Raw genomic sequence first — 21,707 nt, 5'->3', positions numbered from 1 at the left:
TGTGCACACAACAGGGATCGATCCCATGGCCACCTGATGTTACGATAATGTCCCGTACTTATGTTAATTGATGTCAATGAAGTTTACCAGTTGCAGTTTGAAATGGTACTCTTGAAACGACGAGTCACTAACTGTTACATCTACGAAGTTGCAGCTTACTAGAATTCACCTTACTGTGCTTATACGCGATCATAATAAAATCGGAAACTGGCCGTGGGGTTAAGTTCAATTATTAATACTTACATATTAACTCTTACTCGAGTCGCGAACTGCAATAACGTTTTCACAAAATATGCCATTCACAGTGAACTATTGCACTGTAATGGGCTCAACTCAACTTGTTAGTTCCCAAGATCAATGTACAGTTAATCCCTTTGCAGTGTTGCTTGTTATACACTTGTCAATTTGCCCTGAACTACCAACGATGCAGCCCACGTCCGTCGTCACTTTGTTCGTCCTCGCCTGCGCTGTCGCGGCCACTCCGGCCTTCCGTCCGCCAACCTTCACCCCTCCCTTCCGTCCACCGACCGACGCCCCTTCGTCGGATTTGGAACCCCTTGCGGTTGTCGCCGAAGGCAGCCATGGCGCTGTGAAGGGCACCAACGGCATCTTTTATTGGGGGTGCGGTTCGTACGGTTGCTGCCCCTACGGATGCTGGCGCCGGGGCTTTTAAATCGCGCGATCAACTTCATGTGCACCAACAGCTAGTGTCAGGAATCCAATTATAACTTGCTAAGTGTAAATACGATGATTCCTTTAGCTTGTGTAGGTCCTCGTTCATGCAGTTCGCAACGTTCAAAATCAATGAAACACTTGATAGCCCGTTATAAATTGTACGTTCGCCTACAATATACTGAAGTAATATGAGCGATTATATGACCTGCCCAGGAAATAGACATATTTCAGCCAATCATATCATATGACGCTTATGGTTTAACCAATGAATTTCCATCCTGGATCTTTTGAGTTGCACACATTATGATGAATCCGAACTCTGATTCTAAAGAAACATGCCACCCAACGGCACTCGGCCGTCCGCGAGCAGGTCGACCATGTCCCGCGTGTCTGAATTCGACTTCAAGCCACACGAGAAGGCGTCAACCTTCCTTGGGCTGGCCAAGGTTGCCATTATGCTGGTGAACGTTGCGTTCATGATAATTGGGGGCATGCTGATCTATTTCACTGTGTGGATCCAACGCCTGGGCTTGGTGGCGATGTTTCAGTCCAACTTCACTTGGCTCTCCGGAGTCACATTTGGAGTCGTGTTGGCATTTGGGGTGCTGGTCGTTGCCACGTCATTGGTAGGCTGTTTGGGGGCTTGGGTGAGAAACAGGTTCCCACAAAACCATCCTGTGGCTTACAAGACACAGCTCTTTTCTTATAAGCGTTGTACCTTACCTAGGCACATGATGCTCGCGTACATTGTTGTGCAAACCATCAACTTGGGTGTATTTGTGCTCGTTGCCATTGGTGGCTTCCTCTCCCTTCGGCTGGCGCACACATTGCAAACCAGTGCGACCCCCACCGACGCCGAAGCTGCCTTTCCCCTGCACTTCAATCCGATGTACTGCCAAGGCCAGATCGCGTATTATTGCACGGTAGGCAATGTCGGTGAGTCCCTAACGCTGTTCCTGGGTCCGGCCGCGGCTGCCTCAGCGCGAGGAGTATTCGACCAGCTGTACGGCTGGGACCAAGCGTGCAACAGCTCGCTGGTTCGAGTGACAGACCCCGCGCTCAGTCAGCACATCAATGCCATGTGCGCTTTATGCCGCCAACATCCTGCCGCGCAGTACTCCGAGTTCTTGACTAGCATTTTGGATGCGTGCCCGTTAACGCTGGCGTCGGCAACGTGGTGTGCTGGGTTCTTGAACACTCCCCAGAGGTACTACCTGCAAGATCAGCAGATTGTGATACATCGAGCATTCCTTTGTTTCATTCTACGTAGCTCAAGCGACGGGGGGAACTCGCCCTATGTCGAGTGCAGACGCCACGTCTTGGCGTTGTGGGCGTACCTAAGCTCGTGGGTCGGTTATGGCTCGTTGGGGGTAGCTCTTTGCTCGTACGACTTGTCACCGTATAGTTCCATTTTGGTTGGGGATGTGATACTGTTATATATATTGTATCGTAGACTGGCCATTGTTGGGCTTACGGTGCTACTGCGCCAACTGGTGGTAACTGCCGAGCTACTCGAGATGGAGGATGAGCCAAGGACCGCCACCATGTCAGCCTTGCCAGACTCTACGGATATGTATCACGTAGTTCGTTCTCCGGTGGATGTATGATGACCGTTCGTGGGAAACACACGATCAGTCCTGTCGTACAAAAGTAGATCGAGTAAAATATAATACTAACATTAGTATTGTGATGAAGCTTATGACTGTTCAATCACGGAATATGGACGGGCGGGATGGTTGGTTGTCGTGAGTGGTTTGAGACGAAGTGTCGTACTGTTTGGGGAATTATATCGTGCTTGTATTGGCCCAATACGTTTTTGGACTGGGGGGGATAGCGTCGGTGTACGATACACGCGACAAACACGATGCAAAACAGAGTGATGGTCACGGCAGTCGTGGGAAGGACAACCAGAGGCGTCCACTTGACCAATGCGCGGTAGAGGTTGGTTCGGCAGATGCGGAAGGGCGTGGCGATGTCTGGCCCGTGAGTTTTGGCACTCAACAGCCCCACGCACCACTGGAGCGCGGCCGGGTCGGGGGGCACTGGTCGTTGACCCAGGCAAAGACAGAGTTCAAGTTGGAGGGCTGGTGTGCCGTTTCACATCCTGTGCAGATGGGGTTGAGTTGGCACGAGCGCGGCGAGGTCAGCGACAGCGCCGTTCGCACCAAAGTTCTGGCACAAACTCTGCATGCCGTGGATGCCCGCGCTAGCCATGACCTCCTTGAGCGCGTCCAACACGAGAGATAGCACGTCGTAGGCCGTGTTGGGGGCCAGTTTCGAAATGGCCTCACTACTGAACAACACGTTGTTGCACAGGTTGGCGCCGGTGACGTAGCAGTACTCCTGGTTGAATCTACTGGCAAATGCTCGTTCTTGTTTCTTGTCGGCAGGAAACGCCTTGTCTTTCCAACTCGACGATTTGGCAAAGATGAACCATCCTGCCATGGAGATGGCGAGGAAAGCAATATCCGATAACGTGCACAATATCGCGTAGATCACCAGCAAGAAGCGCACGCGGAAGACCGCGCCGGCGAAGCCAACGACGGCCGCTACGATGATGAGCGACGCGAAGATCAACACCCCCCATGACAAGGTCGCGTTCAGCACTTGCATTTTGCCGAAGGTTGTCGCCTTCAAACATGTCTGCCCAATATTCCGTCTTGAGGTAGATCCCGGCATATAGGATAAAGTCGCCTGCTGCGAGGAAGATAATATTGGCGATCACCATGATCTGCATGCAGCATTTCGCGGCTGTCCAGCCCATGGTTCGGAAGTGCTGCCGAGATGGACTTTGGCATGGATTTTTGGGTTGCAAAGTGTTTTGCTGGGATTTGATTAGCTATTGAAATGACCTTTATTAATTGGATGTTAATACCTCGTTATAGCCAACTATGGCTTCTATCAACGACAAGCGAACGAAGACTTGTAGGACAACTGCATTTGGATGATGGCAGCAATGAGGAGTAAACCATTTTCCATCGCAGCAAAAGGCCGCAACAAAGCTTGAACCAAGCACTTTGCATCTCAATTTACTAACTCATTGAATGTTAAATTATTAATGTGCGGTCAAATAAAAAGAAAAAAAGATGCGCCGTCGGGGAATTGAACCCCGACCTTCTCCTTGGAAGGGAGAAATCCTAACCATTAGACTAACGGCGCTTTTTTTATTTCTAGTTTATCGTACGCTATAAGAATGTGCTAACAATCACTTTGAAGATTGAATATGCACTCACTTGTCAGACAACCAAGGTAACACCTGTCCACGCGGCCATGTTTGGGTTCGGGAAGCCAGAGAAGACGCCTCGAGAGCAAGCGAAGGAGGCGAAGCGAGGCATTTCGCAGAGCCAGAGGGAACTTGAGAGGGAGAAGATGGCGCTGGAACGGCAGGAGAAGCTGCTCATTGCAGATATCAAGCGGGCCGCGAAGGAAGGCAACAACGGCGGGACCAAGATCTTAGCCAAGCAGTTGATTCAACTGCGGCAGCAAAAGGACAAGATGACGATGATGAAGAGCAACTTGGGAAGCATCGGGTTGCAAACCACGGTTCGTACGTCCTCAGACAGCATTCGCTCCACATGCATGCTGTTTAGAGCATGGCGGCACAGATGACGATGGTCTCGGCCATGGAAAAGTCCACCAAGGTACGATCTGCTTGTCCTCTTACCTTCATTCCCATCTCATATGCAACGATCGCAGACCATGGCCGCCACGAACAAGCAAATGGACATGAATCGGTTCCAACAGGTTATCATGGACTTTGAAAAGCAGAGCGAAATGATGGGTATGCGGGAAGAAATGCTCGACGACACACTCATCGACGCCGTACGTTCATAGGACCCTTCGTTGGTCAAGCGAGGCCTAACTCACCCCATTCTCTGCTCGTAGTTTGACGACGAAGAAGTCGAAGCAGAGGGCGACGCAGTGGTGGACCAAGTTCTCACCGAGATTGGATTGGATCTGGCGTCTCTCATGGCAGACGCGCCGACCCGCCAAGCCAATGCCGCCGCCACCCGCTTCGACAACCTCCTTCCGGACGCGGCGTTGTTGCCCCCGCCGACCAAAGTATCGGCCCAGTCGTTGCATTAACATATATATCCATCACGCTCTTTCAATCTTGTCGACATATTTGGTCGCCAAAGTGCACTTTGATCATTCGGGAACATGGTAAATGGGAGCAGCAGTGCAATGTGACGTGGTAATATGGTAGAATAATCTGCAATGCTCCTGACGACACGACTCTGCATGATGCAGAACATCTGCAAACCCACATTTTTTGGCATTCTTTATCATACCTTGTAGTGTTAGGATGTTTTAGTCGAAATATTGGTTATTTGCCAAGGTGTTCTTAGGATGGAATTATAGACTGAGCATTGGTCAAAGGAGGTGCCGATAGCACTTGCAGCCCCGGGGCGGTGGCATCGGGGGACCCCACAACTACGAGGCGCGACGCTTCGTCGTCGGGCACGCGCGTCACATAGATCGACACGGATAAATACGGCGGGTACGGCTGCGGTTGCTACCACAGTCCACAGTTATACCAGGTTCTTCATCCTTGTCCAAACTACGGAGATTTGATGCTACCAGCACGGCGTCGGCCACAGTGTCAATGTTGAACGTGCCGTCGATCGTGCGACACGTTTGCAAGTCGGTGAGGTCGATTTCGACTGTCCGTGGCGGCCGCGATGACGTGGCAGCATGAGACAAGCGCACAGTGCAGACGCCGCCGGGACTGCCATAGAACGCCTGCATCGCATCCAGCGCCCCCCGTACGTAAATGCGGTGGGTGCTATCAAACACGACGTCATCAGCCGGTGTGGCGTTATGCCGATCGGTGGGACGAAGCACAACGTCCTGTTGCCGTGCCTCGTGAACCTACACCAAGCAATGAAACCAACTTGCGTTTGGTCGAATTGTATTGGTGGTTGTCATAGAATTGAAATAATACCTCGTCCAGAAACGAAAACGCAGCAGTCCACCCAGCTTGGCCTTCGTCCGGGTGCCAATTGTGTGTGCGATGCAACATCACCGTGACGCACCACGTGGTGGGCACGACGGCCGTTGCTGGTGCTGCTCTCGTCGTTTGCGACGAACGTCGTCGTTGAAACAGCAACGACCGCCCCTCGGGATCATCCTCAACATCTTCGTTGGGTGTTGGAATCACACCGTCCAGTGCCCCTTCGTCGTCGTCGTCGCATGCTTGCATTACCTTTCTGTCCAATGGATTCCGTCGATGCTTCGGCGGCTCCGCCAATGGCACTTGTCGGGTAGACTCTGCCTCGATCAGGTCTTCCAACTCGTTCGCGTCTCGGAGCGACGAGGTGCTGGCGGCACTGCTGCTCGGCGCTCGAAACTGGTCTAGGTGGGCTTTGGGGACGTACAACGTCGCGTCCTCTGTGACAGCGTTCATGTTGTCCACCCATTCCGTGCACAACTTGTCAGTCACGACGTACGACGAGTCGGGTACAAACACACCAAAGTACTGGCGGAGGGTGTATCGTGCCAAAATGTGCTTGGAGTTGACCACGCGAATGCGCTCAAAGCCGACGTTGGCCTTCAAGTTGAACAGCTCCCCCGAGCTCATGCTCGTGTACACGTCTGTCTTGGACACGTACGCGCTGCGAAATTGGTACAGCTGTATCTTGGTCGACCCCAGGAGCACCGAGTACGACCCCTGGGCGTCGCACACGGCGGCCTTGTGGGTCTGTAACCCCCTCCTTCGGATACCCCTCGCAGTCGAGAACGACGACGATGGAGTCGGAGGGGGCTGTTGCTGGTGGCCCCGTCGGGCGTCGATGTCGACGGTGTGGGGGTCGGTGCATCGAATGAGCTGGATCGTAATCGTGCCTTCGTCGGCCAAATATGACCCGAGGCCCGACGACTCGCGCAATTTGGACGCGAGGGGGGTCTTGGGGGCAAAAAAGTGAAAGCATCGCATGAGGTTGAGGGGGATCCAGTAGCATGTGGCGGGTTCGTCGTCTTCGTTGGATGGGATGGACGTGGACGCGAGCATTGCGTGCGCGTCCAGCGGCACAAAGCAGTCGAATCCGAGCACGGCGAAGCGGAGGTACAGTCGAGAACGTTTGGGTCGCGTGGGGTCGTTGGCCAGTTGGGTTTCGCTCTCGTACAGCTCCTTGGGGATATCGTACAACGCTGTGAAGAACAGCATGAGACGACACAGGGTAAACTCAGTCGGCACTTGGGTGAGCATGGGTTGGGACCTCGCGACGTTCGAGTCGTGCGTGATGGTGACCCCCCCCTTGCGCGACGTGGACAGTTTGGTGGGGCATCCAAGGAACGCCGTGAACTTTGTTTCGACCTGGAGCAGCGCCTGGTCGCGTTCGTAAAGCGCGTAGCACAGGTTGCACACGTTCCACGTTTGGTAGAGCAGTCCGCTGTCGAGGCTGTCCTTGGGATGCCTGAGAAACGACAAGTTGGTGTCGCTAGCCGACCGAAGTTGGATGCGCGCAATGGTCTCGTACATCATTTTCATGGTCATCTTGTACGCGACTTCGTGCTGCAGGTACATCACTTGGCACAGTTTGCACGGCACCATCTTGTGAACTTTGCATTTGTCTTGCACAGTCTGATGGTGACTACTTGGTGGTTTCTTAAACGACGCAGCTGGAGCAACAACGTCATCGGCCCAGTCGTCTTGCACGGTCGACCGATCGTAGGCATCTCCGAGTTTGGACAACAGCGCCGTGGGCCGCATGGTTTTGAGCCGAAACGCTTTGACTTGGACGAGCCACCACTGGCCCATGTCGTCCTTGATGTAGTCCGCCACAACACTCTCAAACGACACGCGCAACGACACTTCGACGTACTTGAGCATCTACGACGAAAAAACAAAATATAGTTGCTTCCCCGGCGAACTATGTTTCGTACCCGAACATGCACGTCCATGAGGTCGGCCACGGCGCGCTCCGTGAGCTTGGCAAACGAGCAGCTGTCGTCTGTAGCCGTGAGAGTGCAAAATCGACTTAAGCAGGGCAAATGAGGGGCGTCGAACGGGGCCTTGTTGGTGATGGTCCACCCACACGCTGGGCGCCCCGCTTTGTACACAGCGCGCACGATAAACGCCTTGGGGCCCTTGGGTTTGACGTACTTTTGCAGGGCAAACGTGACGGGGCTCCCTATCGCCTTGGCAAGGGCGCTCTTGAGCTCGAGCGTGTTGTACAGCTTGATGTGGTTGCCGCCAGTGGTCGTGGCCAAGGGGGTCTTCACGACTTGGGGCTCCTTGAACACGACCACGGGATCGTTTTCAAAGCGCCGGTTCCCCAACTTTTCCATCACATGGGCGTCTTGAAAATGGATCACCTAAGCATGGAATGTGTTTGACAATCGACAAGGCGATCGGCACGGGTACCTTTCGAATGTACCCGTGTTGGTCGCTGTACAACCACACGGGGGGGAAGCTGCCCCCAAACACAATCGTGTCGGGTAGCCAGCATTTGAGCTGCAGCCTCGGGTGCCCCACAGACCGGAGTGGAACGTGGCAGTTGTCGTCGGCAGGTCTGTCCTTGTCTTCGCCGCCAACGTCCGCGACCGACGCCAAGTACTTGTAAAAGTACACCCCTGGAAGAAACCCTTCGGCGTAGGAGTAGTTCATGTCAACCTGAGACGCTTCGCTGCGCAACGCTTGATACCGCGCGTGCATGTTGGCGGCCTTGGCATGCTGCAATGCCGCCAGCAGCTTCCGATTGGACACGAGGTCGTTAATCTCGGTGCTGATGGCTGCCGCCGCGTCATGTGTGAGGATCGCTTCGGGTGATGGGGCGTCGGGATTAAGCAGCCGCCGGGGCAGCGGGCCCCTTGATCGCCGCCGCATTAACTCTGCGTACGTCCAGCCAACGCTGCAGTTACGTTTCCACAGCACGCACGATGAAAAAAGTACAAGTAATAATATTTCACCGACAAATATCGCACCACCTTGTATTTTTTCTTGAATTCAAATCAAATACTTCGACATATAATGACCAGTAGAGGCGGGTGGAATATTATTAATTGGTAGGAGAACGAGTAACCGTCAACTGTTTTGTTTTTACGGTTTCGTGCATCGACTGCTACGCTGACCCGAGGCGCGGGTAGGCAACTACAGCGACGTCGATGGAAGCGAAACTGGTGGCGCTGCAGCGGCAGTCGCTTCAGCAGAACGCAGTCCGGCATTCGTTTTCCACCGCCATAGCGTCGAGGTTCTTCGTGGACGGCAGTTTAGCAAGGCGGCAGCGGCTCATGGAGAGCTCCCACCGACGACAAGAGCGTCTGCGTGACAAGACACAGATTGAGCAGCGCAAAGGCGAGTGGTTACGCAGGACGTACGAGGAAAAGAAGCAGCTTGAGGACAAGAAACGAGAGCGGGATCTGGATCGGTCCCGTCGACGATTGCACAACGCAAGCGCCTCCCGCATCCAGCGAACCTGGCGTAGGTCGTATCACAAACGACTGTACTGGCGGCTGCTAAACCACGCCGCCGCCCTCATCCAAGTGGCCATGCGGGACTATACGCTCCACCAACACGCGATACGGTTTCAGAGCGCGGTTACCCTGCAGCGGTGGTGGCACCTCGTTTTCTTTCGGCGACAGCGCCGGATTGCACAAGACCGCATTTTGAATGGCATGTATCACCACGTGCTACAACGGCGGGGTCGGCGTTTTCGTCTCCAGTTGGCCGCGGCGCTGATTATTCAGCGAACGTGGATGCGGTACTGGCACGGGATCAAGGCCGCCGCCGCCGCCACGATACAGCGATGCGCAAGGCGTCGCCAGCGGAAGCGGCAGATGAAACGACTAGCCAGCATCCACCTGCATCTTCAAACGATCGAGCGGATGGATGCTAGCGCACGAGTTCTTCAGCGGAACATGGCTCTATGGGCAGTCACAGCGCGGCTGGTGTCGGATGCTGTCTTTCAACGAGTCCTTCAGTTGACAAAACAGCCGAAGGGCCACAGTGTCGTGACCGACGACGTGCCCCACGAAGGGCTCGCGAAGGCAGCCGCCGACGAAGTCAAGTTGCAGCGACTGAAAGCCACACTGCTGCGAGATATTGACGACCTGCGACGTGTGCGAGTGCCCAAGGCGACCCAGCAGCGCAACGACGAACAGGAGAGCTTGCGGCGGCTCAAAGCGCTGGAGAGCCAGCGGCTGGCCAAGGACAAGGAGCGCGAGGTCGAACGACTACGGCAAGTGGAGGACCACACCAGGCGTGAAATTCGGTGGGAGTTGGAGAAGCAGCTGGACCACCAACGCCGAGTAAAGATGAAGCAGGGCAAGGTGCATCGAGACAGTAACAACGCAGGAGGAGGGGCAAGTGGTACGAAGGGGCGAATAGACTGTCGCGTAGAAGTCGAGTAAAGGGCGGCTATGTCTGTCCCAAACACTCGCTTAACTTATTCAAGGACGATCATATAGGGCCTTTTGTCTGGATCGTTTTACAAATGGTAAATGTTATTAGCTTTAAAAAAGATTATGACTACAGACCAAGGCGACGAGTGGGTGCTAGTTGAAGAGCATAATTTCTTTGGGCTTGGTGTCCTTTGATTCCAAGATGCAGATCTCGGTCCCTGTGGCATCGGTCGCGTGCTTTTTCTGCTTTTTCTGGAAGATGAAGAAAGCTACTGCGCCGACGATGACCAGCACCCCCGCTCCGATAAGGATCCAGTTGGTAACACTCAGACCAGCAAAGTTCGACGACGATGAGACTGGTGCTGCCGCCGTGGCGGCGGTGGTGGTTGGGACCACCACAGGCTTGGGTTCAGGCGTTCGTTTGAATTCAAGACATCCACCAGCCGTAAAGTTGGCCAGATACGTCTTCTTGAGAGAGGGGTTGTAGCAGCACTCGTCGAGGGCACCCGGGCCCATGTAGTGCAACAGGCCGTCGCAACATTCCCACCGGTCCTGGGGAATGTAGCATAGGCCTGCCGTGCCTGCAGTGTTCACACAAAGTACTTCGTTCGGTTTGCATTGAGACGTCATCTCGGCCATAGCGGTGTTGGCGGCGGCAAGGACGACGACGAAGGCAGCGAGGAATGATCGGACCATGGGTTGATTTCACTCCGGTGGCTGTTCCTAAAATGCTGGCTGGACTGCCGGCGAATTAAAACCACCAAATGCGCACCCAATTTGAATTCACGCACCATATGAAATACTAGTACTCATGAAGGTATACAAATTCTTGTATACGCAAAAGTTAACTGGCGTGTGTACAGGTGCGTGTTTCAAGTGCTCAGATCCCCAGAACAGGCTTTATCGATGCTTTTTCTTTATAATTCATAACGTTATCAACATCTTTTTTCAAACATTTTTTTCAAACACGATAAGCTAACCTTACTATTGTCACGGAGACCTAACGGTAGCTGGCTGTGAACAACCAACATGCTTTGACAACAAAGTGACTGCATTGGGGAACTGCCAAAACCTTCCCAACAGTACCGGCAATACTTCGAAGTACAGTATATTTTGCTACCACTTGCAAATGAGACATTTCTCGAATAGGCCTCCTGTTTTGACCGATAGGAGGGCTTAAAAGGTCCAATCCACAGGTCAGATGTACTAGATAAGGTTATTCTAATTCCACTTAGAACAAGTGAAATCGTCGACCAAAACATAACTTTTTTTGCTACAGAAGGGTGCGAACTGGCCAAAACAGCGAACCTCAAAGGATTTGGCAGCATACCACGCAGCCCGATCGCACTACCGGTAGCTCTTAAAGATACTGTTGCCTTTGGGAATAAAGGTACTGTAATGTCATATCTAGTAGACACACTATCGTATTTGTCGTACCTTTCACCATGGAATTGAAATTGAAGAATTTATTTAAATATTCGAATTGTATAATTGATTCAAGATTGTATTGAATTATAGAATTATATTCGCGTTTTGTATCTCATGGTGCAGATCAACGACAAATACGGTAGGGGCTGAGGACTTTCTGGAACGCATAGATTAGTATCTTCACAGTCAGCTCAAAATTGTTTTGTGATTTTATTTGGCTTGCCAAAACATCCACAAACGCCCTTTCCATAGTATTTCGCATCCGGATAAGGCTATATTTTTAATCATGACGTCTTAGTCCTTCTACACCACGAAATCGAGAGCAAAATGCTTCCAAACTTTCTGAAATGACTACTAAACAAATACTACCACTCTGGTAGTATATTGCGGAGACCGTTTTGACATATCCGCAATTTGCTACCAGTACTTGGTTGTATTTTTAAACGAAAAATGTCTCATATACTACTTACTGGTAGCAAAATAAAATGCGGAGTGAGAAAATTTAACAACCAGTTAACACTTCGAAGTATAATTATATAATATACTACGTAACTTAACTTAGTACATGTACCGAAGTATTGCCTCAAATATGACTTCAAGTTATTCATAGTAATATTTTATGAACAACTTTGTTAGCTAACGTTATCTAAGAAAGAAATATTACATGACTTGTTATTTCAAGAAAATCTATTCACGCCTTGATAAAATAATGAAAGGCTACTAGTATCTTGTAAGTGAGCTTTCCAGAGCAAGGTTGAGGAGGGCCAAGTAACCAGCGAAGATGTGTGTGTCAAACAGGTGAAACAATAACTAACGTAAACAATCATTGATTGGCCGATGCATAATTGATTTGCCGAACGTCTTGCCCAATACAGGTACTACATGGTACTACAGAAAATGAAACCCCTATGTTAGTGAGTTCATTGTCAAGAGGTACACTTTGGCCTGTCTGCTTTGGTGGGTTCAGGCATCCGGATACCTACAGCCAATCCGATAAGTCACTTTTAGTTTTGCCCCCCACCACGCAAGTGTTCCTCGTATTTCTCGCCCTTCCTCAAGTGCTACTCTTTCCTCGTCCTCTTGACATTAACATTGTTCCAGGAATTATGTTTTAGAGACCTTGAACCTATGATAGTATTAATACTGGTATTATAGTAACGTTACTGCGTATTTTTCTTTGCGAGTTTTTTGGCAATTCCATGGTTAAATTCATTGTTTAAAAATTTCTCAGGCTTAAATAACGTCTAAAGTAACTTGAATAACGGTTGTCTAAAGTAACTTGAATAACGGTTGGGTGCGTTGTTTAAAGTAACTTTATCTAATGCGATGATTGGTTGTTTCAAGGTGGTTTTACAGGTGCTTTCGTCAAGGTGCTTGCCGCAATGAAACTGAAGCAGCTATGGCCATATACTGTATACATGACCTCCCATTCGTGATCACTACAAACATCAACTACTCTGAGTAATTTATAACGTTAGGGATATAGTTAGGTTAGTCGTCGCTCTGTCCAATGATTCAAAGCTATGCCATACCTACAACACTTTGTTCTGTACTAACGTTAGTACTGTACGTGGAAAGCAAGGGGGCACTACAACTACACGATGTATAGCAAGTTAACTACTCCCATTTCACATCCTAATACGGTATGCATCGTGATGAACTGGTGGTTGCAACTGCGTAAGTTGGCCTGGTGCTCCAACTCGATTGCCGGTAGTTAGCGCAGAAATAAAGTTAGCGTTGTTTTATTCTGCTGAAATGCAGAACTTGGGTTTAGCGTTGTTTTATCTTCAATCGGGCTTATATTATCTTAAACGTCTGGTTGTTGTTTAACGCAGTTAAACAACGGGCAAATTACATGAAAAGCACATACTTCTGTAGTAATCGAGAAAACATGGGCGAAAATAACGGCATCGTAATGCACAACGAATTATAGTTTCGATTTGTTGAAAACAAATTGCCAGGTTTTAATTAATTTCACTTACAAATGCAATACTACGTAGTACTACGTAGTATATCTCAGTGGCCATCTCAATGACCAACCCGGGATTTTCGCCAAAAAATAGAAAACGAGTTCAAGGGACTTTTTCTGAAAGTTGGTACTGTAAGTTAGTTAAGACAACCAAATTCTTCGAATTGTTTTGACTGTGAATCAAATTTTCGAAATATTAATTGGGCAAAAATCAGGGTGTGATCCAGACCCACCCTAACAATGTGAATATTTCGAAGTAATACTAACGGTTAGTACAGTATAACCTCCTGTCTTGGATTTGGCCACCTACACCGGTAGAAGGTTAGAGATGACGTGCACCATACTACCGGTATTAATAGTACTAGTACTCCTGAGTACTATTAATATTAATATAATAGTAGCGTTATGTACTTCGAAGTACCACTGTGTAGTAGTACTTCGAAGTTCTACTACGTACTACATGTAACGTTAGTATTAGAGAAGACGTGTAACTTCATTAATTGGTCAAAATAGTGTAACTATTTCTCCAATCAGAAACGATTCGGTCGTCAACAGTCCTCACCTGGCGAAATAAAAATGAGTCTGTGGCGTAATGCGGTGTGGGTCGTGGCGGCAGTGACGGCGATGCTGTACAGCGCCATGAACACCTTTGTCAAGACAGACAGTCAGCACGAACATGTTCAGGAAGTCATGGGCCGCGTTCGCGCTGCACAGATTGAGATTCAGGTCACACCATTGAACACATCGATCGTCGATCACTTGCGCAGGAAGCTTTCAACATGGCGTGACAACTGGACTGACCTCCTCGTCCTCGAAGAGACCAACCAGAAGCAGATTGCAAGTCACTGGGAACGTATGAAGGATGATATGCTCGCCAATGTAGCGGCCAAGAACAACGAGTTGACCCAATTGCGGGAAAGTGAACGGGAGTTGATGCAGCACCTACACGAGTGGAGAGCATTGCAGCACGAGATCGAGGTTACGACAGCGGACATTGCGTCCATCCAAGCGGATATCGTTCGTCAACGTAACGAGAACGCGGCGTTGCGTCGGGATGCCATCGCTAGGGGCCAAGCCGCGGTGTCGCGCCAGGCAGACATGGACGAGTTCCGCCGCATCCTAACCGATGAAGCGACCACTGCGCGGGACGCCGCCACATTCCACCGCCGCGTTTTAACATCCATAGCGGTGGCGGGCGGCATTTTATCGTTTGGTGCGGTGATGATCACGTTGCGCGCTCGGTGGCGCACTCCCCCGCCAGCCAGTCGACGCCAGTAGTAGGACATTTCAAGTCAAAAGCGGGGTAATAAATTAAGGCATATCCATCGGATATGGGCGAAAGAAAACGATCACAACTCGATCTTGGACGCCGGGCGGCCAATTACGTAGAGCAGGTCGTTGGCGTGGAGCTTCATTTCTGTCTTGGGGTTTGTATGCACATACGCTGGAATGTCCTTGGCGGTCATCGCCTTGACGTTCTCGGGGTGCCAGCAGCCGATGCAAATGAAGTTCTGCAGCAACAGCGCGTTCAGGATAAATGAAACCACCCAGATAAATGATCATGAAGGATAAATGAATGATCAAAATAAATGAACAATTCTACGGGTAAATGATGTTCTACAGCAACAACGCGTTCAGGATAAATGAAACCACCCAGATAAATGATCATGAAGGATAAATGAATGATCAAAATAAATGAACAATTCTACGGGTAAATGATGTTCTACAGCAACAACGCGTTCAGGATAAATGAAACCACCCAGATAAATGATCATGCAGGATAAATGAAATCTCAAAATAAATGAACAATTCTACGGGTAAATGAAGTTCTGGCGTTCAGGATAAATGAAAACATCCGGATAAATGATCATGCAGGATAAGTGAAAGCTCAACATAAATGAACCATTCTACAACATGATGACATTACCAGACGCAGCAGCTTGCGAAAACTCTCGCCAAATGATTTGCCCACGAGTCCCGTTGGACATGGCACTTGAAACAACTGGAGGCTACATATCGTATTGTTGGATCAAAAGAGTCAAATATATATTATATTGTTGTTGATCCAAACATATTCCAATATATAACGTTATACATAAATCGTACTCGTAATCGGGCTCTTGGCCGTGGAGCAACGCGTCGATAATCAAGGGCAGGTTGGGCTTTTGGTAGCACTCGCTCATAAGAGACTCGATCAGGCCATTCACCGCCACACGACCTATGACGCCCCATAGCCACCCATTATTTCTCGTTTTTGATTGGTCCTTGTCCTACCGGACGCATACGCCGGCTCGTAAATGTAGTTCATATCCAGCACATCCTCGTTTTCGTCGTCGTCGCCACCAATGTCCATGTCCGCGAGCGTGGCATCGTCCATGGTCAGATGGCCGCCTTGCAGGAGCATACGATCTGTCAAGCGGCGCTCCCGTCGACTTTCACGCTTCACGGCCATGCTCAGGAACCGCACGTTGGTGTGCTTTGCCAAGTCGACTATTAAATTCGGCGGCACTTGACGATGCCGCGAACAGCCTTCCAAAATAAACCGAACGCATGTGATCGCATCGGCGTCCACCATATTTTTATCGAAAAACTCGACCGTCGCGTTCGTGGTGCCGCTGTCCGCCTTCGACTATGAAAGGACAAATCGGATAACTCGGGGTTTAGGGGTTTCGGGGGTTAGGGATTTAGGGGTTTCGGGGTGATTTATTTAGCATGTGAGTACGCACCAACACGATCACGGATGACGCTGTGGTGATGCTTACGCGCTGCAGGTCAAACGAGGTGAGCGGTGACCCGAGTGCAAAGTACGTTTGGTTTGGATGCGTCAGACGCTCAAAGTCTGGGATCGCCATCTTCACGGGCGAAAAGATCACTACAATCTGCGCACGAGATCGTATGTTAGAAAGTCGTTTTGCTATATGGAAGATATGCGATTTCGTAGATATATATATATGCCTACTGTATTCACGGAAAGGGTGAAGGGCGTATATATATATATATACTCCTAGTACCTGGGACGACGACTTGGTGTGCAACGGATCAAGTAAATCTTGCAATGCAAACGGCAGCCCCACGACCACAATGTGTCCATCCAGCACGGTGGGCAAATCCTTTGCCTAGTGGCACGATGAAACATATTTCGTCCCACTTAAGTATATATATAACATATATATACTAGTATAAATTTACACGGTACCATAAATAAATCGTACGCTGCCTTGATATCGAACCCGGCGGTGTCGTGCGAGTTGGACCTAAACACGTGGCCGCCCAGCGTGAATTTTTTCTTCTGTTTCTTGGCGCTTTTGGGGGACTTGTTTTCGGCCCCTTCCGCGTCCGCCTTGGCGCGCTCCATCTTGCGCAGTGTCTGTCGGAACTCTCGGATTTGCTCGTGCTGGTACTCGTTGATGCGGTCGATCACTTGCAGATTGGGCGCAATCACATACACGGTGCAGCACAGCTTCGGGTCAGCCGCTTGGCCCAACTTGAATGACATTGGGTTGAGTTGGATGCCGTTGCCCTAACATGTACTGTAATGATATATCTGCTTTTTGATACATATATATGGTATACATAGATCTGGTATACCATTTCCATGGCAATGGGGATCACTTGGAGGTTGTTGTACAGAAACATGACGAGTTCGTGGTACGTGATACCGGAAAACGACCGCGGGATATCCACCCGAAAGATTTTACTCATCGCTCCTATACACATATATATATCCATACGTTCGTTGGTTTAGTTATAAAGCACAAGCATATCGAGGTAGTATTTGGTACCTTGGAGGTACTCGGCCATCCACGGCTCCTTGGCCGGTTTCGAAGGCGGCGACAGCGTCGACAGCAAGTTTGTTAGCAACGTCGTGAGCCCCTTGATGCCGCAACTCAGCGCGAGCATGCTCATTTTCAATTTTTGCACACACACGACGTTGGTGGCCCCAGAGATGGTGCAGTAGGACACGGACGTGGACGCGATCACTTGGGTGAAAATTGGAACGGTCTTGTTCATGACGCGGAAAGCTGTCGTGAGGATGGCCGACATCTGGTCAGCTCGGCCAGATCTGTCACCCGCGCACGACGTGAGCACGTAGCAGATGGCGCTGGTGGGCACAGCCGCGCGCTTGAGGTCGGCTTCTTGCATGGCGGAGCCCACAATGTACGTCACGCGGGGCTCGTACAGGTGGATGATCTTGGTCACGTCAGCAGACGGTTCTTGGGGATGCAGAATCACAATCTATATTTCGCCAAACAAAAGTTAATCCCCCCCCATCGTTGTTGTTAAAGGGAAGGAACATTCTTTATCAGCACCCAAACACAATCAAGGGCGCCCCCCCAATCAGTACGTCGTTCAGTTAGTCTAGCGTGAACCGAAAAGCAAGCATAGGTAGTTCGACAAGAACCCCGAGCATGTCGTTAAGGAGGGGGAGGAGGTATTTCTCGAACAGTGTAGCGGAAGGCGTGACTACGGAAGAGGAGTTTCACATACCCGTTCGTTCCAGTTTCGGTTTTGAGGATGAAAGAACTGCCGGAGGAATGCATGGAGCATGCTCACGTCGAGTTGGTGGGCTGTGATGACGGCGTGCGTGTCACTTCGAGACGTGTATGCTTTGTTGTACTTGGAGTGTTGGGAAATGACCGTCACGAGCTTGTTCACTTGGATGGGCACAAACACGAACGTCATCATGATCAAGATGGCCGTGCCAAAGCGTCCAGACGCAGTTTTGGGGGAGATGTCCCCGTATCCCAGCGTCGAAATGGTCACCTAGAAAAAACACCATAAATCAAACAGGTACTATACAAAATGACCCCCCCCCCAGTTGTGTATACGGACATACCACGACAAAGTAGATCCAATCGAGAAACCGATACACTTGACACCGGCAGCAGTTGGTTGGGGGAAGGGCTTTCTCGAGCAAGTGGTTGACAAAGCTGGGGCACGTGGTCGTGGCGTTGGAGTCTGCGAACGTGATTTCCACGTCTACGCACGCCATCGTGTCGTTGCGATAGAGGGGGATGCAGATGTCAGGGCAATGGGCAGGGCACAGCTCGAGGTTTTGGAGCGCGCCGGCGACGGCGATGATCATGCACAGCACCGTGAGGACCGTGGCCAGGATCTGGCGCTGCACCATTGACGACGTGAAGCGCAGGAGGCGGTACGCCCGGAGCACCCGCAGCGACTTCATCACTTGAAGCATCGACAGGAACTGGCGCCCCATGGTGTCAATTTTCAAAATCGCCATATAGCGCTTAGAGAGGCAGATTTCGATCCATGCAGATGCAACGCCGATCAAGTCGACAAGGGAAAACACGCTCGTGACGTATTCGAGGCGCAGGGGGGTGGCATACACTCGGATAATGTAGCTACATCATAGTGTTGAGGGGTGGTCAATGAACGACATGTAGTAGTCGTACTCGGCTGTGAAGAGGATGCCAATCACGTTGCTCGAAGCTTGGAACAATACAACCAGCATGAGTATGGACGTCCAACGAGATGGAAACGATGTTGTTGTTACGTACTCTGCACGGCCGGGTCCAAATCGATGCTGTAGCTGTTCCAGTTTGTATATAGAAAGAACGCGACCATGACGAAGCTCAGCACGACCATAAGGGCGTCCAACCCGCGCATAAGGGGCGACAGCTCGAGGTTCCGAGCTACCCACAGGCGGAATGTCTCGCCGTTTTGATGAGGCAGCAGCCACGACGTGCCGATGCGGGGATCGAGCACATGCTTCTCGTCCACATTGACCTTGTACATGTTGAACGACCCTAGAAAGGTCTTTCCATATCGACGCTTGCTGTTCTGGAAGAGGGCCCGGGCTGTGGCCGCCGGCATCGCACTCGACCGTGACACTGCGTCAGTTTTGGGAGTTTTACGGATAACGAGAACGGTTACGCACATGCGTGTCGTGTAACCGACAGCATTTTGTACTTTTCTGGTCCATACCACTAGGCGACGTTGCGCTTTTGATAAATTACTCATTCGTAGTCGGGAGTGTTAATGAATCGATATTCGTAGTCCTCGTCGACCGATTGTGTACAATATGCAGTGTTCGAACTTGCATTATTGTCGTTTGAGATAGGTACACTACAGTACCAAGAAAACTACTCGACCAGTTACCGGTACAGTATATATACTCGGACGTCCTAACAATGTACTACTAGCTTAGTATGCAACCGGTAATACCGTTATCGACTCCTTCAACCAAACGCTATTGTATGCATGTCCTTGTCGAACAGAAGCGTCGTGGCGTCCATCCAACACGAGAGAACAAATTCACCAGAAGCTCCCAACTCCCTTAAGTGTACGCGCAAGTTGCCATCGTAGCGTCAATGTTGTGCCATGCTGCGCGACAGCCAGGAAGAAGTCGCCGCCTTTTTCTACTTGGGAGGCCACACCCATGCTGCAATTGTACCCGATGGGGGTTCATTTCGATCCGACAGATCCTCTACACCCATGTGGACACCTCCCATTCTGGAAACTACCCAGTCGAACACGTCGGGCTGATGCGGTGCGTCTTGGAGGCGCCCCTCAAAAGTATCAACATGCATACTGATTTGAAATTCCCGTTATCGATCAAGCAGTGCCGGTCCTGGACAGGCACAATTCGCATTGCGGCAAAGTCTGCTTGCTTCGATACGTGTACAACACATGTCAAGTAGTACTTCCTTCACCATGCATGTTTTGGCCGACCCGTACGACCATTGTTCTTTCAAGATGTTCCTTTGCGGCGAACTGCGTAGTATTAAGTACCGCCAGCTGCACTGGTGCCGCTCGCTCCTTGTCTGCCATCTTAAGCCATGAAAACTACCTTGTAGGAGTATGTGGTCTAACACCCCCTCAAGGGACAGCTTCCCCTGACGGCTACGGGCAAATCACTGTCGTCCAGAGCATCTTGGGCAATCACGACCATTGATTTTAATTTCTAGTACAGTACTACCACAGCTTACAACGATGGCATTGATTGGGATGGCCACGCTTACCCTCCCAATACAGTACCTGCACGTTGCCTTGATCGCTATTCCGAACCAAAGCCGCCTCAGTCAACCACCAAATTGTTGTTCCGCATCGTCCCCCGACCGTTCCAGCAGCCCGCTTCCGGGGTAGGTAATTATCCATATCCTGGCTATACTTATGCACCAAGTACTCACGTGGGCTATCCCCCATCCTCGGTGGTTGTATATCATTTGGCAGATACACAGATGTATCAACAATTAGACTTCCTCGCCTTCTGCAAATCACCATCATAGCTACTAAGCAATTGCTGCAATGCCTATGGAGCGTTTGTGTGATGAGGCCACCTATCCAGTTTGCACTACAGATACCTAATATTACTACATTGTACTAAGTTGTTCTTGCTCTCGTTTAACAAACGTGCAGCGTCGCTTCGGGGTAGCCAAACTGCGCCTTGTACTTTTCGAAAATGCGCTCGAGCTCGGCGACGTACTGCTTATGGACGCGATCGATGTCTTCTTGCGTGGGGTGGTCGGTCTTGGTCGTGGGAATGGGGTTGCCAAACACGTGGTGATACTCAACGTCGAACGGGTAGATGGGGCACCACCAGTACGGCCCCCAGCAAATCGGCAGCGCCACGCTGAACTTTTTGGCCACCCATTGCCGAAACGGCAGCAGAAACCTAAATTCAGTCCAATGCGTGAGTGATACTACACAGCCGACCATACTTGAGGTGTTTCTTACGTGGAGGTCTCAAACATGTCTGTTTCCCCAAAGCAATACACTGGGACGACAGCAGTGCCATGTTGAATCGCCAGTTTGCAGTGGCCTTGGCCATATCGTCAGCATCGTATAGGAGGGGTAGTACATGGAATCTAGCCCTGATGATAGGAATACCTTTGCGATGTTTGACGTAAATCAAATGCTCGCCGCGCTTGGCCATCATTTGCTCGATGACCCCCCCGACCAAGATGACGAGGGTCTTGCCAGATTTGAGGACAGCATGTGCGACATGCTTGGACGCGTCCACCACGCCGAAGTACAACATGAACTCGCGCCATAGTGGGATGCGGAAGACGACGGACGCGCCCAAGTGACGGCGCTGGTCGCCAGGCACAAAGTCGCTGAATGGAGGCGTTGACGTATTTCCCAGGAGGACGCCGTGGTGCCACGAAGCGACGCCATGGGGATGGACTGCAAAGAGGTACTGCGTGCCCTTGGTCAAAGGCGTTTCAAAGTGCAGCTCCGCTTTCTTTACGAACGGAGACAGCCACCTCAAGTCGCGCGCGGCCATCCACGGCCAGTACCGACCGCGATGAGTCGTAGGACACGTGTCCAG

At 50.7% G+C, this 21,707-nt stretch overlaps 9 protein-coding genes and 1 non-coding gene across 13 annotated transcripts; 4 read left to right on the top strand and 6 right to left on the bottom strand.

Annotated features, from left to right (window-relative positions):
* Nucleotides 1-981: 981 nt before the first annotated feature.
* H257_02203 (hypothetical protein) lies at nucleotides 982-2,370 on the top strand. Of its 4 annotated transcripts, XM_009825740.1 has the most exons (4): nucleotides 982-1,333; nucleotides 1,403-1,882; nucleotides 1,946-2,059; nucleotides 2,129-2,370. In XM_009825740.1, the coding sequence occupies exons 1-4, from the start codon at nucleotides 1,011-1,013 to the stop codon at nucleotides 2,280-2,282; spliced, it is 1,071 nt and encodes a 356-aa protein (XP_009824042.1). In that variant the 5' UTR covers nucleotides 982-1,010; the 3' UTR covers nucleotides 2,283-2,370. The 4 variants fall into 4 exon arrangements, with proteins under 4 accessions (XP_009824042.1, XP_009824041.1, XP_009824043.1 ...); XM_009825739.1 differs by having other exon boundaries at nucleotides 1,946-2,370; XM_009825741.1 differs by having other exon boundaries at nucleotides 982-1,882.
* A 130-nt stretch (nucleotides 2,371-2,500) lies between these two features.
* Nucleotides 2,501-3,402, bottom strand: H257_02202 (hypothetical protein). Its single transcript, XM_009825737.1, has one exon. The coding sequence runs from the start codon at nucleotides 3,352-3,354 to the stop codon at nucleotides 2,773-2,775; it is 582 nt and encodes a 193-aa protein (XP_009824039.1). The 5' UTR covers nucleotides 3,355-3,402; the 3' UTR covers nucleotides 2,501-2,772.
* Nucleotides 3,403-3,762: 360 nt separating this feature from the next.
* On the bottom strand, nucleotides 3,763-3,834 carry H257_02201. Its single transcript has one exon. It is a non-coding gene; the product is annotated as a tRNA-Gly (tRNA).
* Nucleotides 3,835-3,903: 69 nt separating this feature from the next.
* H257_02200 (hypothetical protein) lies at nucleotides 3,904-4,798 on the top strand. Its single transcript, XM_009825736.1, has 4 exons — nucleotides 3,904-4,218; nucleotides 4,266-4,316; nucleotides 4,372-4,497; nucleotides 4,561-4,798. The coding sequence occupies exons 1-4, from the start codon at nucleotides 3,946-3,948 to the stop codon at nucleotides 4,759-4,761; spliced, it is 651 nt and encodes a 216-aa protein (XP_009824038.1). The 5' UTR covers nucleotides 3,904-3,945; the 3' UTR covers nucleotides 4,762-4,798.
* A 181-nt stretch (nucleotides 4,799-4,979) lies between these two features.
* Nucleotides 4,980-8,553, bottom strand: H257_02199 (hypothetical protein). The gene is made up of 5 exons (XM_009825735.1): nucleotides 8,042-8,553; nucleotides 7,561-7,992; nucleotides 5,621-7,507; nucleotides 5,257-5,547; nucleotides 4,980-5,191 (listed from the first exon to the last, which is right to left on the bottom strand). The coding sequence occupies exons 1-5, from the start codon at nucleotides 8,501-8,503 to the stop codon at nucleotides 5,021-5,023; spliced, it is 3,243 nt and encodes a 1,080-aa protein (XP_009824037.1). The 5' UTR covers nucleotides 8,504-8,553; the 3' UTR covers nucleotides 4,980-5,020.
* A 172-nt stretch (nucleotides 8,554-8,725) lies between these two features.
* Nucleotides 8,726-10,098, top strand: H257_02198 (hypothetical protein). The gene has a single exon (XM_009825734.1). The coding sequence runs from the start codon at nucleotides 8,782-8,784 to the stop codon at nucleotides 10,024-10,026; it is 1,245 nt and encodes a 414-aa protein (XP_009824036.1). The 5' UTR covers nucleotides 8,726-8,781; the 3' UTR covers nucleotides 10,027-10,098.
* H257_02197 (hypothetical protein) lies at nucleotides 10,099-10,741 on the bottom strand. The gene has a single exon (XM_009825733.1). The coding sequence runs from the start codon at nucleotides 10,711-10,713 to the stop codon at nucleotides 10,171-10,173; it is 543 nt and encodes a 180-aa protein (XP_009824035.1). The 5' UTR covers nucleotides 10,714-10,741; the 3' UTR covers nucleotides 10,099-10,170.
* A 3,224-nt stretch (nucleotides 10,742-13,965) lies between these two features.
* On the top strand, nucleotides 13,966-14,766 carry H257_02196 (hypothetical protein). Its single transcript, XM_009825732.1, has one exon. The coding sequence runs from the start codon at nucleotides 13,991-13,993 to the stop codon at nucleotides 14,690-14,692; it is 702 nt and encodes a 233-aa protein (XP_009824034.1). The 5' UTR covers nucleotides 13,966-13,990; the 3' UTR covers nucleotides 14,693-14,766.
* Nucleotides 13,967-19,281, bottom strand: H257_02195 (hypothetical protein). The gene is made up of 13 exons (XM_009825731.1): nucleotides 18,934-19,281; nucleotides 18,829-18,865; nucleotides 18,252-18,777; nucleotides 17,903-18,178; nucleotides 17,197-17,650; nucleotides 17,003-17,121; nucleotides 16,611-16,934; nucleotides 16,426-16,530; nucleotides 16,141-16,293; nucleotides 15,689-16,043; nucleotides 15,521-15,632; nucleotides 15,342-15,423; nucleotides 13,967-14,925 (listed from the first exon to the last, which is right to left on the bottom strand). The coding sequence occupies exons 1-13, from the start codon at nucleotides 19,247-19,249 to the stop codon at nucleotides 14,764-14,766; spliced, it is 3,021 nt and encodes a 1,006-aa protein (XP_009824033.1). The 5' UTR covers nucleotides 19,250-19,281; the 3' UTR covers nucleotides 13,967-14,763.
* A 1,498-nt stretch (nucleotides 19,282-20,779) lies between these two features.
* On the bottom strand, nucleotides 20,780-21,662 carry H257_02194 (hypothetical protein; the record flags this gene model as incomplete). Its single annotated transcript, XM_009825730.1, has 3 exons — nucleotides 20,780-21,050; nucleotides 21,113-21,197; nucleotides 21,266-21,662. The coding sequence occupies 3 exons, from the start codon at nucleotides 21,660-21,662 to the stop codon at nucleotides 20,780-20,782; spliced, it is 753 nt and encodes a 250-aa protein (XP_009824032.1).
* Between the last annotated feature and the right edge of the window lie 45 nt (nucleotides 21,663-21,707).

This window comes from Aphanomyces astaci, assembly GCF_000520075.1.
Source record: "Aphanomyces astaci strain APO3 unplaced genomic scaffold supercont1.3, whole genome shotgun sequence".
Taxonomy (NCBI): domain Eukaryota; phylum Oomycota; class Saprolegniomycetes; order Saprolegniales; family Verrucalvaceae; genus Aphanomyces; species Aphanomyces astaci.
The sequence above is the reverse complement of the archived record's forward strand: the minus strand, read 5'-3'. Positions and strand labels throughout refer to the sequence as shown.